The sequence below is a fragment of the Macaca nemestrina genome, chromosome 5 (assembly GCF_043159975.1).
Source record: "Macaca nemestrina isolate mMacNem1 chromosome 5, mMacNem.hap1, whole genome shotgun sequence".
Taxonomy (NCBI): domain Eukaryota; kingdom Metazoa; phylum Chordata; class Mammalia; order Primates; family Cercopithecidae; genus Macaca; species Macaca nemestrina.
The window spans coordinates 110,509,314-110,526,363 of record NC_092129.1 but is presented as its reverse complement, the minus strand read 5'-3'; the positions used below and the strand labels follow the sequence as shown (position 1 = coordinate 110,526,363).

Genomic DNA, 17,050 nt, shown 5'->3' with positions numbered 1-17,050 from the left:
TTTTTAGAAACCCCTTTTCATTTGTAAAAAATAAAAAAGCTTCTTTAAAGCAGTTATAAAGATTTTTTTTTATTACCCACAAGAGTAATGATGTGCAGAGCATAATAAATACGTACTTACATTTAAACTTGTATTTCCTCACAATTTCCCCCATTCATGATATTACCCTCTTAAAAGTTATTTTTCCATTTCCATTTGTTTTCCTCCAGAACGAGACCGTGATCCTGTAGAGATTATTTTAAATACCTCTGATCTAACTAAATGTGAATGGTGTAATGTCCGAAAATTACCCGTAGTGTTTCTTCAGGCAATTCCAGCAGTTTATCAAAAGCTGAGCATGCAACTGCAAATGAATAAGGAGGATAAAGTTTGGAATGATTGTAAAGGAATAAATAAATTAACAAGTAAGTTGTGTAAAACAGATTATAATAGGTAATTATAATAGATATTGTATTTACAATAGCTGTTGAATAGCAAAATGTGAGTGCACTTTGACAGATGCCTTAGATGTATATTATCTACAATTCTCACAGCTACCTTGTGAAATAGATATTACTTTCTCCATTTTACAGATAAGGAAAAACTCACAGAAAGTGGAAGGGCTGAAGATAAAACCCAGACTTACTCATTTAGAAAGTTTCTAAGTAGATTAAAACCCAAAAGATCTGCACTCTTAACTAACACTGTAATCTGAGTAAACTAAAATTTTTTAACTGATAGGAATATTAAATGTAAATCAGCCATATAAATCTGGAAATCTTGAAACTTGGCCTGAATAGGAAGTTATTAAGTTCATAAAATGGGCCTTAAGTCTTTATAATACATAGATATGGTTCTCCAGGTTTTTTTCCTTCACCTTTAACACTTAAAGCATGGCTTGACTGCTTAGAAGATAAACACATTTCAGCAGTAATTGCTGCTTCAGCTTAATTATGAAAAAGTGTTAGCTACCAGTGAATCTGCAAGAGTTGGCACATTAGTGAAAAGATGTTTTGCAGTTAGATTCTCTTGAGATACTATCAGTTCACGTGGCAATTTTCTATTTGTGTTTGACAAAAATGTTAACTATTATATCTTTATAGATTTAGATTTATTAGATGAAGTAAATTAGTTACATCCGTGAATAGATTTGTTCTTGAACTGTTATTAGAGTAATGTATTCTGGTTCCTTCCTTCTAATAACTTAAGCGAACTTTGCATGTAACACGCACTGGTCTTTCCAGTGATTGTTGTGTATCCACTGTATGTCAGACATTGTTGCGGACCTTTTTACTGGGATTTCTGATTATCTTCCCGGAAAGAATTAATAATTACTCCTTTAAAACTTTCTATTTACTTTTGTTTTTTTAGACTTATATTTGTTTCTTTTCAGATTTGGAAGAACAATATATAATTTTAATTTTTCAAAATGGCCTTGATCCTCAGGCAAATATGGTATTTGAAAGTATCATTAATGAAATTGGTATAAAGAATAACATTTCCAGTTTTTTTGCGAAAATTCCCTTTGAAGAAGCTAATGGCAGACTTGTTGCCTGTACACGAACCTATGAAGAGAACATCAAAGGAAGTTGTGGGCAAAAGGAAAACAAAATTAAAACTGTAATTATGTTTTTTAATTTTAAAAATATTCTTAAATTATGGGTAGTTTTAAAGGAAAATATGTTTTATTTTAATACTGTTCCTTTCAGTGTTAAATATTTTTAATTCTATTTCAGAATTACTTGCTTTTATGTGTGATTTGTAAACTACCTTGTGTCAAAACAGTGGTGAGTGGGTGACAAATAGTACTCGGTACAGGTCTCAGAAGCACTTTTGGTTCCTCCACATTCTATCCTTATCTTTACTTTTCATCATCATTTTTTCTGTCATCCTTTTTTCTTTATACCCTACTTCCAACATATATATGCACACACCACTACTTTCAAATGGATTGGTTACCCTGTGTCTTAGGTTTGAAGAAATTGTGGTCCATGGTGTACATTTGTATGTAACATAGGCATATATGAGAAATGAAGAATACATGCTATTTGATCTTTATTGTCAAAACATGTATCTAATACTAGAATAACTACTCATATAGCTAGGTAACTCTGAAGCCACCTGAAGCAAAGGTCACAATACTACTATAACACATAGTATAATGGTAAATAATACAAACGTAATTTTAAAACTCTTAAGTTTATTTCCTATTATAGCAACTTAGCTTTGCTGACCTAATTTATTGGGAACAGATCTCTCAAACTGCCTGCCAACTTGGAAATATGGCTATCCGCAGCACAATCTTGGTGATAGTTGAGCAAGGACTCCCCAAAAAACTATAAATATAGTTAGTGGGTTGAGAAAAGGACGGGAAATGGTTCTCTTTCTTTTGCATAGTTGGCATAGGAGACAGTGCCAACGGAAGAAAAGAGCAGCATAATGCAACTGGGATGGACTCAAACTTCAATGGAAGATTCTTTCCTCTAAGGAACCCATTTCACTTAGCTTTATGGAGGGCTGAAACTCATTCGACTGTGTTCCCTGAGCCTCTGCCCCTGCATCTTATAGATTGCCTAGCTATTGAACTAAGAGGCAAAAACCACTTTGGTTTTTTAGAAAGGTTCTTTGAATGTTACCAGCATTATCTGATTTAATGTAGATAGTAGAGATCTTAGAGAAGTAAGATACTGAAAAATTACTGTTACATAAGTTGGGAGAGTGTCACTATCTAGAAGCTACAGATAAAAAGAAAGTGGCCCCTAGTTTTGCCTGTTTCTTATTTTTAATTGTTAAATATCATGCATACTTTTTAGTTCCATATTTTTAATCCATTTGCATTGAAAAACATTCTTGCCTTGTGCTTACCCTTTTTATTGAAACTTTTCCTAATTGACTGTAAATTGCTAATTTCCTTTACCAGGTATCATTTGAATCTAAAATACAGCTTAGAAGCAAACAAGAATTTCAGTTTTTTGATGAAGAAGAAGAAACTGGAGAAAACCACACCATCTTCATTGGCCCAGTAGAAAAGTGAGAGAATTCTTTTATATTTGCAATGATCTTAAATGTCTTTCTCTGTTTTATTACATTTCAGTTGTGTATACATTTCAGTTGTGTATACATATATATAGATTTGTTTATTTGCTTGCCTTCTAATTTTGTTACAGGTTGATAGTATATCCACCACCTCCAGCTAAGGGAGGCATCTCCGTTACTAATGAGGACCTACACTGTCTAAATGAAGGAGAATTTTTAAATGATGTTATTATAGACTTTTATTTGAAGTAAGTTAATTTTCCACTGATCTTTTATTAAGTCTTTAACATTCTGTAATATCGTATGTCTGTTTTCCAGAGTCAGGCTTTTTGAGTTTTAAATTCCATCTCTACCACTTACTGTGTGACATTTGGGGAGTTATTTAATCTGTTTCTATCTTTGCACATTTTAAAAATGAGAATTCTGTCTAAAGAGTTGTGAAAATTGGGCCAGGGAGTTGACTTATGCCTATAATCCTGACACTTTGAGAGGTCAAGGTGGGAGGATCGCTTGAGCCCAAGAGTTCAGGACCAGCCTGGGAAACAAAGTGAGACTCTGTCTCCACAAAAAACTTAAAAATTAGCCAGGCATATACCTGTAATCCCAGCCACTTGGGAGGCTCTGGCAGGAAGATTACCTGAGCCCGGGAGTTCGAAGTTGCAGTGAGTCATGGTGGTGCCACTGCACTCTAGCCTGGTCAACAAAGCAAAACCCTACCCCCACACCCACCTCCCAAAAACAGGAGTTGTGAGAATTAAATGAGATCGTACATATGAAGTAGTAGGAAAAATGCCTAGTACAGTGTTAGAAGTTTATGGTCTTGTAGGAAGCACAAATACGGAATTAAAGCAATGATAGAAGCATTAACATGGTGCAGACCTAGCAGTTGAGAGAATGTTTCATTATCTTTGGAGGTTGGGAGATATGAGGGACCAGGAAGCTTTCCTGGAAGAGCTTACATTATGACTCAATATACGTTATGACCCAACATACACATGTATACACCTATGTGCAGTGTCTTTATACATGTATCAATTTGTATGTTTTCACTGGTTTGTGATATAAAATGGACATGTATATGAAATAAAACAGAACTTACCATCAGTATGCATAGTTCTCTGTAATATTTTCTAGTCTCTTATACTGTGTTTCGTTAAACAAAACAAAACTTTCAAAAATTGATGCTGGAATCTGCTGAATTGATTTTATAGCCTATTGGTGGTTGCAGCTCAGTTTGGTGGGAAAACACATGTTGTTATAAAGAGCAAAGTTTTGATCAGCGAAATGATGCGATTGAATTTCTGTTAGACCATTTTGACAGGCATGACACTGTGGAAGTCTAGATGAGAGGTGATTTAAGGAAACAAGACGATTTAAGAAGCCTAATTAAGATATTTTAGTTAAAATGATGGGACGTTTTATGAGGTAGAATTGTTTAGTGTATAGAATTAGTACTCCAGGACTAATTAAGTGGATATTAAGGAGGAGAGAAAAGGGTGCCAGGTAGCTCCTCGTTTTCTGGCTCAAAAGACCTGCTAAATGATGTTGGCACTAAAACAGTGAATGCAGAAGCAGAACAGGCTTGGGTGAGGAGGGGATAAGTTCCCTTTTAGATATCTGTGATATAACAAAAGGACAGTGCCAATCAGCAGTTTAGCAAATGGTTTTAGAGTTTGGTTGAGTTCTGACCAACAGAGATGGTAAGATGTTGTTTAATTGTGAGAATGGATGAAATTGCTTCGGTAGGGATGTAGAATGAGAAAAAGAGTATAAGGACAGATCGATCCTGGAGATTAAATTTGAAGAGATAGACCGAGAATAAAAAGGCTCCCATGAATAATTTCCAAAGCTGTTCAAGAAGTAAGAAGAGAAATTGAAGGGAAGTGAGAGCTTTAAAGGAGATTATATTCAGTGTTAACAATATAGCGGAGATCAGGGCAGATAAGGGCTAAGTATAATTTTGAGTTCACAATGACCCCAAGGTAATTAAGGTCAACTATGCAGCCTGGACTTGCATCCCAGTCCCTGGGGTAGCAAGTTACCCCTGAACTCCATTGGAGATGGTATCAGTGGAGGCCTATTGGAGACCTCCCACCCCATCCATCAGTAACAGGGAGCCCTCTGGTATCAATGGAGGTCTAGTAGAGAACATGTACTTTTAGTCCCACCTCACAATAATGAGGTAACACCCTACTACCCATTGGAGTGTGGTGCTAGAGGAAGTCTGCTAAAACACAAAAATTATATTGCTCTACATAGTTGCCAGCAAAAACAAAAACCATAATACTCAAAATGTCTAGATTTCGAAATGAAAATAATTTGCCTTACCCAGAATCAGGAAGATCTCAAACTGAATAAGAAGGTCAATAGATATTAACACCAACAAGACACAAATGTCAGAATTATTTGACAAAGATTTTAAAGCATCTGATACAGTTGGGGTTTGTGTCCTGACCCAAATCTCATGTCCATTTGTAATCCCCACTGTTGGAAGAGGGGCCTTGTGGGAGGTGATTGGATTCTGGGGACAGATTTCCCCCTTGCTATCCTTGTTATAGTGAGTAAGTTCTCACAAGTTCTGGTTGTTTATAAAAGTGTGTAGCACCTCCCCCTTTGCTCTCTCTTACTCCTGCTCCGGCCGTGTAAGATGTACCTCCTTCCTCTTCACCTTCCCTCATGATTCCAAGTTTCCTGAGGCCTCCACAGCCATACTTCCTGTACAGCCTGTGGATCTGTGAGTCAATGAAACCTCTTTTCTTTATAAATTATCCAGTCTCAGGTAGTTCTTGTTGTTGTTGTTGTTGTTGTTGTTTATTTTATTTTTTTTTGGAGATGGAGTCTCTCTCTGTCACCCAGTCTGCAGTGCAGTGGCGTGATCTCGGCACACTGCAGCCATTGCCTTCTGCATTCAAGCAGTCCTTCCACCTCAACCTCTTGAGTAGCTGGGATTACAGGCACTCACTACCACACCCAGCTAATTTCAGGTAGTTCTTTAGAGCAGTGAGAGAACGGACTGATACAGCATCCATCATAAAAATGTTTTAATGAACATGATGACAACTTGTGAAACAAATGAAAACTCAAAACAATATAAAGAAGAGAGAAATGGATGGGTCTGTAATCCTAGCAGTTTGGGAGGTCATGGTGAGAAGATCACTTGAGGCCAGGAGTTTGAGACCAGCCTGGGTAACATAGCAAAATCCTCATCTGTACAAAAAAACAAAAATGTAAAAAGGAAGAAACATAATGGAAATTTTAGAACTAAAAATACAAAACTGAAACAATGACTTCAGGGACTGGGCTCAATAGCGGAATGGAAAAGACAAAGGAAGGAATCAATGAACTGTCTACAAGACATGTCAAGGTAATGATATTAAATAGGTTGAAAGAAAAAGGATGGAAAAGATACACCATACAAACATTAAACAAAAGAAAGCAGAATCTGATAAACTTCTGAGGAAAGAAAATTACCAGGGATCAAGAAGGATATTTTATAATGATAAAAAAGTGATCCACCAAGAAAACATACTAATCCTATGTACTAAACAACAGAGTTATAAAATGTGTGAAAGCAAAAACTGATAGACCTGAAAGGAGAAACAGACAAATCCACAAATAAACTTGGAGATGTTAGTACCCCTCTCTCAACAATTGGTAGAATAACTAGAAAGAAAATCAACAAGGATATAGAAGAACTCGACAACACCATCAACCAGCAGGATCTACTCAACATCAGGATTATATATATATTTTTTTAATTACACTTTAAGTTCTAGAGTACATGTGCACAATGTACAGGTTTGATACATAGATACATAGGTATACATGTGCCATGTTTGCTGCACCCATCAACTCATCATTTACATTAGGTATTTCTCCTAATGCTATCCCTCCCCCAGCCCTCCACCCCGCAACAGGCCCCGGTGTGTGATGTTCCTTGCCCTGTGTCTAAGTGAACTCATTGTTCAGTTCCCATCTGTGAGTGAGAAAATGCTGTGTTTGGTTTTCTGTCCTTGTGATAGTTTGCTGAGAATGATGGTTACCAGCTTTATCCATGTCCCTGCAAAGGACATGAACTCATCCTTTTTATGGCTGCAACTATGCATGGTGTATTGTATTCCATGTTGTATATGTGCCACATTTTCTTAATCCAGTCTATCATTGATGGACATTTGGGTTGGTTCCAACTCTTTGCTATTGTGCGTAGTGCCACAATAAACATACGTGTGCATATGTCTTTATAGTAGCATGATTTATAATCCTTTGGGTATATACCGAGTAATGGGATTGCTGGGTCAAATGGTATTTCTAGTTCTAGATCCTTGAGGAATCGCCACACTGTCTTCCACAATGGTTGAACGAATTTACAGTCCCACCAACAGTGTAAAAGCGTTCCTATTTCTCCACATCCTCTCCATCATCTGTTGCTTCCTGACTTTTTAAAGATTGCCATTCTGACTGGCGTGAGATGATATCTGATTGTGGTTTTGGTTTGCATTTCTCTGATGACCGGTGATGATGAGCATTTTCTCATGCGCCTGTTGGCTGTATAGATGTCTTCTGTAGAGAAGTGTCTTCATATCCTTTGGCCACTTTTTCATGGGGTTGTTTTTTTCTTGTAAATTTGTTTGAGTTATTTGTAGATTCTGGATATTAGCCCTTTGTCATATGGGTAGATTGCAAAAATTTTCTGTAGGTTGCCTGTTCACTCTGATGATAGTTTCTTTTGCTGTGTGGAAGGTCTTTAGTTTAATTAGATCCGACTTGTGTATTTTGGCCATGTGGAAACTCTTTAGTTTAATTAGATCCCATTTGTCTATTTTGGCTTTTGTTGCCATTGCTTTTGGTGTTTTAGTCATGAAGTCCTTGCCCATGCCTGTGTCCTGAATGGTATTGTCTAGGTTTTCTTTTAGGGTTTTTATGGTTTTAAGTCTAACATTTAAGTCTTTAATGCATCTTGAATTAATTTTTGTATAAGGTGTAAGGAAGGGATACAGTTTCAGCTTTCTACATATAGCTAGCCAAGTTTCCCAGCACCATTTATTAAATAGGGAATCCTTTCCCCACTTCTTGTTTTTGTCAGGTTTGTTAAAGATCAGATGGTTGTAGATGTGTAATGTTATTTCTGAGACCTCTGTTCTGTTCCATTGGTCTATCTCTCTGTTTTGGTGCCAGTACCATGCTGATTTGGTTACTGTAGCTTTGTAGTATAGTTTGAAGTCAAGTAGCGTGATGCCTCCAGCTTTGTTGTTTTTGCTTAGGATTGTCTTGGCAATGCAGGCTGTTTTTTGGTTCCATATGAACTTTAAAGTAGTTTTTTCCAATTCTGTGAAGAAAGTCATTGGTAGCTTGATGGGGATGGCATTGAATCTATAAATTACTTTGGGCAATATGACCATTTTCCCGATATCGATTCTTCCTATCCATGAGAATGGAATATTCTTCCATTTGTTTGTGTCCTCTTTTATTTCGTCGAGCAGTGGTTTGTAGTTCTCCTTGAAGAGGTCCTTCACATCCCTTGTAAGTTGGATTCCTAGGTATTTTATTCTCTTTGTAGGAACCGTGAGTGGGAGTTCACTCATGGTTTGGCTCTCTGTTTATCTGTTAATGGTGTATAGGAATGCTTGTGATTTTTGCACATTGATTTTGTATCCTGAGACTTTGCTGAAGTTGCTTGTCAGCATAAGGAGATTTTTGGGCTGAGACGATGGGGTTTTCTAAATACACAGTCATGTCATCTGCAAAGAGGGACAATTTGACTTCCCCATTTCCCAATTGAATACCCTTTATTTCTTTCACTTGCCTGATTGCCCTAGCCAGAACTTCCAACACTATGTTGAATAGGAGTGGTGAGAGAGGGCATCCTTGTCTTGTGCGGGTTTTCAAAGGGAATGCTTCCAGTTTTTGCCCATTCAGTATGATATTGGCTGTGGGTTTGTCATAAATAGCTCTTATTGATTTTCCATCAATACTTAGTTTATTGAGAGTTTTTAGCATGAAGGGCTGTTGAATTTTGTCAAAGGCCTTTTCTGCATCTATTGAGATAATCATGTGGTTTTTGTGGTTGGTTCTGTTTATGTGATGGATTACGTTTATTGATTTGCGTATGTTGAACCAGACTTGCATACCAGGAATGAAGCCGACTTGATCATGGAGGATAAGCTTTTTGATGTGCTACTGGACTAGGTTTGCCAGTATTTTATTGAGGATTTTTACATCAGTGTTCATCAGGGATGTTGATCTAAAATTCTCTTTTTTGTGTGTGTCTCTGCCAAGCTTTGGTATCAGCATTGATGTTGGCCTCATAAAATGAGTTAGGGAGGATTTCCTCTTTTTCTGTTGATTGGAATAGTTTCAGAGGGAATGATACTAGCTCCTCTCTGTACCTCTGGTAAAATTCGACTGTGAATCTGTCTGGTCCTGAACTTTTTTTGGTTGGTAGGCTATTAATTATTGCCTCAGTTTCAGAGCCTGTTACTGGTCTATTTAGAGATTCAAGTTCTTCCTGGTTTAGTCTTGGGAGGGTGTATGTGTCCAGGAATTTATCCATTTCTTCTAGATTTTCTAGTTTATCTGCATAGAGGTGTTTATTCTCTGATGGTAGTTTGAATTTCTGTGGGATCAGTAGTGATACCCCCTTTATCATTTTTTATTGCGTCTATTTGATTCTTCTCTCTTTTCTTCTTTATTAGTCTTGCTAGCGGTCTATCAATTTTGTTGATCGTTTCAAAAAACCAGCTCCTGGATTCATTGATTTTTTTTTTGAAGGGTTTTTTGTGTTTCTAGCTCCTTCAGTTCTGCTTTGATCTGAGTTATCTCTTGCCTTCTGTTAGCTTTTGAATGTGTTTGCTTTTGCTTCTCTAGTTCTTTTAATTGTGATGTTATGGTGTCGATTTTAGATCTTTCCTGCTTTCTCTTGTGGGCATTTAGTGCTATAAATTTCCCTCTACACACTGCTTTAAGTTAAGATGATTTAAATGTGTCCCAGAGATTCTGGTGCATTGTGTCTTTGTTCTCACTGGTTTCAAAGAATGTCTTTATTTCTGTTTTCATTTTGTTTTTACCCAGTAGTCATTTAGGAGCAAGTTTTTCAGTTTCCATGTAGTTGGGGAGTTTTGAGTGAGTTTCTTAATCCTGAGTTCTAATTTGATTACACTGTGGTCTGAGAGACAGTTTGTTGTGATTTCTGTTCTTTTACTTCTGCTGAGGAGTGCTTTACTTCCAATTATGTGGTCGATTTTAGAATAAGTGTGATGTGGTCCTGAGAAGAATGCATATTCTGTTAATTTTGGGTGGAGAGTTCTGTAGATGTCTATTAGGTCTGCTTGTTACAGAGCTGAGTTCAGGTTCTGGATATCCTTATTAACCTTCTGTCTCGTTGATCTGTCTAATGTTGACAGTGGGGTGTTAAAGTCTCCCATTATTATTGTGTGGGATTCTAAGTCTCTTCATGGGTCTCTAAGGATTTGCTTTATGAATCTGGGTGCTCCTGTATTGGGTGCATATATATTTAGGATAGTTAGCTCTTCTTATTGAATTGATCCCTTTACCATTATGTAATAGCTTGGTCTCTTTTGATCTTTGTTGGTTTAAAGTCTGTTTTATCAGAGACTAGAATTATAACCCCTGTGTATTTTTGCTTTCCGTTTGCTTCGTAGATCTTCCTCCATCCCTTTATTTTGAGCCTATGTGTGTCTCTGCATGTGAGATGGGTCTCCTGAATACAGCACACTGATGGGTCTTGACTCTTTATCCAATTTGCCAGTCTGTGTCTTTTAATTGGGGCATTTAGCCCATTTACATTTAAGGTTAATATTGTTATGTGTGAATTTGATCCTGTCATTATGATGTTTGCTGGTTATTTTGGCCATTAATTGATGCCATTTCTTCATAGCGTCAATGGTCTTTACAATTTGGCCTGTTTTTGCAGTAGCTGGGACCGGTTGTTTCTTTTTCATGTTTAGTGCTTCCTTCAGGAGCTCTTGTAAGGCAGGCCTGGTGGTGACAGAATCTCTCAGCATTTGCTTGTCTCTGAAGGATTTTATTTCTCCTTCACTTATGAAGCTTAGTTTGGCTAGATATGAAATTCTGGGTTGAAAATTCTTTTCTTTTTCTTTTTTTTTTTTGAGATGGAGTCTCACTCTTTTGCCCAGGCTGGAGTGCAGTGGCCGGATCTCAGCTCACTGCAAGCTCCGCATCCTGGGTTTACGCCATCCTCCTGCCTCAGCCTCCCGAGTAGCTGGGACTATAGGCGCCCGCCACCTCACCCGGCCAGTTTTTTTTTTGTATTTTTTAGTAGAGACGGGGTTTCACCGTGTTAGCCAGGATGGTCTCGATCTCCTGACCTCGTGATCCACCCGTCTCAGCCTCCCAAAGTGCTGGGATTACAGGCTTGAGCCACCGCGCCTGGCCAAAAATTCTTTTCTTAAGAATGTTGAATATTGGCCCTCACTCTCTTCTGGCTTGTAGGGTTTCTGCTGAGATATCCACTGTTAGTCTGATGGATTTCCCTTTGTGGGTAACTCGACCTTTCTCTCTAGCTGCCCTTAACACTTTTTCCTTCATGTCAAGCTTGGGGCATCTGACAATTATGTGTCTTGGGGTTGCTCTTCTCGAGGAATATCTTTGTGGTGTTCTCTGCATTTCCTGAATTTGAATGTTGGCCTGCCTTGCTTGGTTGGGGAAGTTCTCCTGGATAATATCCTGAAGAGTGTTTTCCAACTTGGTTCCATTATTCACATCACTTTCAGGTATGCCAGTCAAACGTAGATTTTTCACATAGTCTCATATTTCTTGGAGGCTTTGTTCGTTTCTTTTTACTCTTTTTCTCTAACCTTGTCTTCTCGCTTTATTTCATTAATTTGATCTTCAGTCACTGATACCCTTTCTTCCACTTGATCGAATTGGCTATTGAAGCTTGTGCATGCGTTATGGAGTTCTCGTGCAATGGTTTTCAGCTCCATCAGTCATTTAAGGTCCTGACCTCGTGATCTGCCCACTTCGGTCTCCCAAAGTGCTGGGATTACAGGCGTGAGCCATTGCGCCTGGCCAAATTTTATGTTTTTACCACAATTTAAAAAAATATTATCTATCAGTCCTAATGTATACTACCTGAATACAAACCAAGCCACTGAATAGCCTGAAGTGAATGTATAGATAAATGTTTTTGTTGTTGGATGGAGTGTTCTGTGAATGTCAATTATGTGAAGTTGGTTGATATTACTTTTTCAGCTTATCTTCATACTTACTGATTTTCTGCTTACTTGTTCTATCAGTTATTGAGAAAGGGTTGTTGAAATCTCCAACTATAATTATGAATTTGTCTACTTATTTCAAAGTTGTATCAATTTTTGCCACGTATTTTGAAGCTCCCTTGGTAGGCACATACACATTTATGTGTTGGAGAATTCACCTCTATATCATTATGTAATGTCCCTCATTATCTTTGATAATCTTCCTTGTCCTTTGTTCAAAATGAATATAGCTACTTCACCTTCTTTTGATTTGCATTTACATGTCATATGTCATATATCCCTTCACTCCTTTACTTTTAGGCTATTTAAGTCTTTATATTTAAAATGGTTTTGTGTTTTTGAAAGCATATTGCTCAATGTAAAATCTTAAGTTGAACTCCTGTATTTTGCTTACATTTTAGCATATTTCATACTTAATCTACACTATAGTAGAGCTTTAATGTTTATCACACTGACTTTATATTTTCAGCAAACACCTTTAAGATTTTACAGTTACACATTAAAACAAATTTCATATAGTAAACTTATGATATCTATGAGGTCTGCCTTCTCTGAGGGAGATACCAAATAATAAAAGACCTAACAAAATCCATGCTTTAAAAGATCTTCGGCCGGGCGCGGTGGCTCAAGCCTGTAATCCCAGCACTTTGGGAGGCCGAGACGGGCGGATCACGAGGTCAGGAGATCGAGACCATCCTGGCTAACACGGTGAAACCCCGTCTCTACTAAAAAAATACAAAAATTAGCCGGGCGCGGTGGCGGGCGCCTGTAGTCACAGCTACTCAGGAGGCTGAGGCAGGAGAATGGCATGAACCCGGGAGGCGGAGCTTGCAGTGAGCTGAGATCCGGCCACTGCACTCCAGCCTGGGGGACAGAGCGAGACTCCGACTCAAAAAAAAAAAAAAGATCTTCATTTATGTTTGCCTCATGACATTCTTATAAGTGAATTAAAGAGAAAAATTTTTTTTAACTTCATTACTAAATGAGTAACTGCCACAACCAGAGTTGCTAACTCTTCTCCATGTCTTTTTTTTTGGGGGGGGGGGGGAGGACGGAGTCTCGCTCTGTCTCCCAGGCTGGAGTGTAGTGGCGCGATCTCAGCTCACTGCAAGCTCCGCCTCCCGGGTTCATGCCACTCTCCTCCCTCAGCCTCCTGAGTAGCTGGGACTACAGGCGCCCACCACCACGCCTGGCTAATTTTTTGAAGTTTTTAGTAGACACAGGGTTTCACCGTGTTAGCCAGGATGGTCTCGATCTCCTGACCTTGTGATCCGCCCGCCTCAGCCTCCCAAAGTGCTGGGATTACAGGCGTGAGCCACCGCGCCCGGCCAACTCTTCTCCATTTCTAACTTTCTGAATAAGAAACTTTGAAACAAACTTTGCCAACATTATAAGGAATAGAAGGGCATTGCATCTGGGGAATGTTAATGTAGGGAAGAAGAGGACTATTTTAATAAAAATTATGTTCAGAGTCTCTTTCATATCGTGAGAGGCTAACCTTAAAATCTTTTTTTTTCTTTTCTTTTTCTTTTTCTTTTTTTGAGACAGAGTCTCGCTCTGTTGCCCACGCTGGAGTGCAGTGGCCTGATCTCAGCTCACTGCAAACTCTGCCTCCCGGGTTCACGCTATTCTCCTGCCTCAGCCTCTCAAGTAGCTGGGACTACAGGCGCCCGCCACCACGCCCGGCTAATTTTTTTGTATTTTTTTAGTAGAGACGGGGTTTGTTAGCCAGGATGGTCTCAATCTCCTGACCTCGTGATCCACCTACCTCAGCCTCCCAAAGTACTGGGATTACAGGCGTGAGCCACCACGCCCGGGCTCTTAAAATCTTTTTTGTTTCATTTTTTGTTTGTTTGTCTTTTGTTTTTTTGAGACAGAGTCTCGCTCTGTCACCCAGGGTGAAGTTCAAGATCAGCGTGGGCAACATGGCGAAACCCCATGTTTACCCAAAAAAAGAAAAGCAAAAGTTAGCTGGGTGTGGTAGAGTATGCCTGTAGTCCCAGCTACTCTGGAGGTAGAGGTAGAAGGATGGCTTCAGCCCAGGAGGTGGAGGCTGCAGTGAGCCACTACGCCCAGCTCAGTTTTCTTAAATCACAAATACATTTCCTTTTTTTAAGGTGAATATCCCTTTATTCAATTCAGTTTTGTAAAACAACCATTGTAGCACAGTGGCTCACGCCTAAAATCCCAGCACTTTGGGAGGCCAGGGTGGGAGGGTCATTTGAGGGACAGAGTTCAAGACCAACCTGGCCAACATGGTAAAACCCGACCTCTACTAAAAAAAAATACAGAAATTAGCTGGGTGTGGTGGCGGGTGCCTGTAGTCCTAGCTGCTCAGGAGGCTGAGGCAGGAGAATCACTTGAACCTGGAAGCGGAGATTGCAGTGAGCCAAGATTGTGCCACTGCACTCCAGCCTGGGGGACAGAGTGCGACTCGGTCTGAGGGGAAAAAACAAAAAAACCCCAAAGTAGCCATTGTAGTTTGGGCCAGCAAAAGTCTCATGGTTCACTCATTACAGTATAGTCCCTGGACTAATAGCTATTTCTCTACATGGTGTGTTTTGAAGATTGTAGAATTCAGTAATTAATGTAAACTATGTCTTGATCTGATTCACTGTCTTGTATTATCTTCTTTAGGGGCACACTGAGTTGCCTGAAAGCAAGAAATCTTTTAAATTATGTCCTTTTCATTAAAACTTGAGCTATGGAATTTTTGCTTATTAGTGATGAGAGTAACAGGTCTCAAGAATGTGCCTTCTGGGGGCCAGATGTTTTAAGCATTGCTCTTTCTGTGTAAGATTTCACAAGGCTTTCAGATTGTCCTCATTTTCATAATATTAATATGGTCATAAGCTTGAACTGGCCTAAGTCCTATGAGAAAGTTTGGATCATAAATTTAATATATCATAATTTCTCTTTGTGATATAAATGACTATTGTTATTTGTTTTGATATAGATGTATAAAAAATAACTAAGGCAATAAAAAATTAGAACCAGGCCAGGCGCAGTGGCTCACACCTGTAATCCCAGCACCTTGGGAGGCCAAGGCAGGTGGATCACCTGAGGTCGGGAGTTCAAGACCCACCTGACCAATATGGAGAAACCCCATCTCTACTAAAAATACAAAATTAGCCTGGCATGATGGTGCATGCATGTAATCTCAGCTACTCAGGAGGCTGAGACAAGAGAATTGCTTGAACCCGGGAGGTGGAGGTTGTGGTGAGCCGAGATCGTGCCATTGCACTGCAGCCTACCTAGGCAACAAGAGCGAAACTCTTATCTCAAAAAAAATTAGAGCCAATGGAAGATCACTTTACAGAGTCATTGTTACCACCTCACCAGTGTACAAGTTCTTTCTCTTTATTTTCTATTTTCATAAAAAATACTATGCTGCTGGTTCTTCATTGTTTATTAACTGAACTGTTTAAAATGAAATAAACAATACATAACACTTTTATTCAGATATAATACATATAACATACAATTCACCCATTTAAAGTATACAATTCAGTGTGTTTCATTGCTCCGTAAAGAAGCCTAGTACCCATTAGCAATCTCTGTTTTCTTCCAATCCCTCCTCCAGCCCTATGCAACTGTCAGTCTTTTCACTATCTCTGGCTTTTTGTATTCTGGACATTTTGTATAAATAGAACCATAAAATATGTGGTTTTTATGAGTAGATTCTTTCAGTTAGCATGTTTTCAAGGATTTTCTATGATATCATATGTATTAGCACTTCATTTCTATTTCAAATATTTGATTGTATAAATGTAACACTTTATTTTTCCATTTGTCAGTGAGCATTTTTCTTATGCTTTTGGGCTATTATGAATGATGTGGAGACATATGCTTTACTCTAGATTTAGAGTGTGCCCTTGGTTTTTTTAAGTTTATTTTTATTTTTTTGAGACCAAGTCTTGCTCTGTCATGCCCAGGCTAGAGTGTAGTGGCGTGATTTTGGCTCCCTGCAACCTCTGCCTCACAGGTTCAAGTGATTCTCCCGCCTCAGTCTCCCAAGTAGCTGGGATTATAGGCACTCGCCACCACGCCCGGCTAATTTTTTGTATTTTAGTAGAGACAGAGTTTCATCGTATTGGCCAGGCTGGTCTCGAACTTCCAACCTCAGGTGATCTGCCCACCTCAGCCTCCCAAAGTGCTGACATTACAGGCATGAGCCATCGTGCTCAGCCTAACAAGATTTTTGGTTTTTTTGTGTGTGACAGTCTCACTTTGTTGCTCAGGCTGGAGTGCATTGGCTCAATTTCAGCTCGCTGCATAGAATGTGTCCTTGTTTTAAAACATTAAATGTTTATGTTATAATTTTATTTTCAAATAGTAATTTTAATTGCCTGAAGATAATCTGTTATCAAACTTTGCTAATAATTTCCTTGGTTCTAAAGAAGAGAGATTGATGGTTCTAAAGAAGAAAGATTTACTGAGTTTTTAATATAAAGCAAACTGTGGCTGTGCGCAATCACTCACGCCTGTAATCCCAGCACTTTGGGAGGCTGAGGCGGGCAGATTACTTGAGGTCAGGAGTTTGAGACCTGCCTGACCAACATGGTGAAACCCCATCTCTACTAAAATACAAAAATTAGCTAGGCGTGGTGGTGTGTGCCTGTAATCCCAGCTACTTGGGAAGCTGAAGCAGGAGAATCACTTAAATCCAGGATGTGGAGGTTGCAGTGAGTTGAGATCGCACCACTGCACTCCAGCCTGGGCAACAGAGCGAGACTCCATCTCAAAAAAATAGAAATAAATAAATAAGTAAATAAAGTGAA

General features: G+C 38.7%; 1 protein-coding gene across 13 annotated transcripts in view; it reads left to right on the top strand.

Moving 5' to 3' along the window:
- LOC105479432 (SUMO specific peptidase 6) overlaps positions 1-17,050 on the top strand; it is a 122,050-nt gene that overhangs the window by 80,191 nt on the left and 24,809 nt on the right. For all 13 annotated transcript variants that reach the window (XM_071096839.1, XM_071096832.1, XM_071096840.1 and 10 more), the window contains 4 exons: positions 210-404; positions 1,373-1,599; positions 2,900-3,009; positions 3,147-3,263. In XM_071096839.1, the coding sequence (XP_070952940.1) occupies positions 210-404; positions 1,373-1,599; positions 2,900-3,009; positions 3,147-3,263 (649 nt within the window). The remainder of the gene's footprint in view (positions 1-209; positions 405-1,372; positions 1,600-2,899; positions 3,010-3,146; positions 3,264-17,050) is intronic.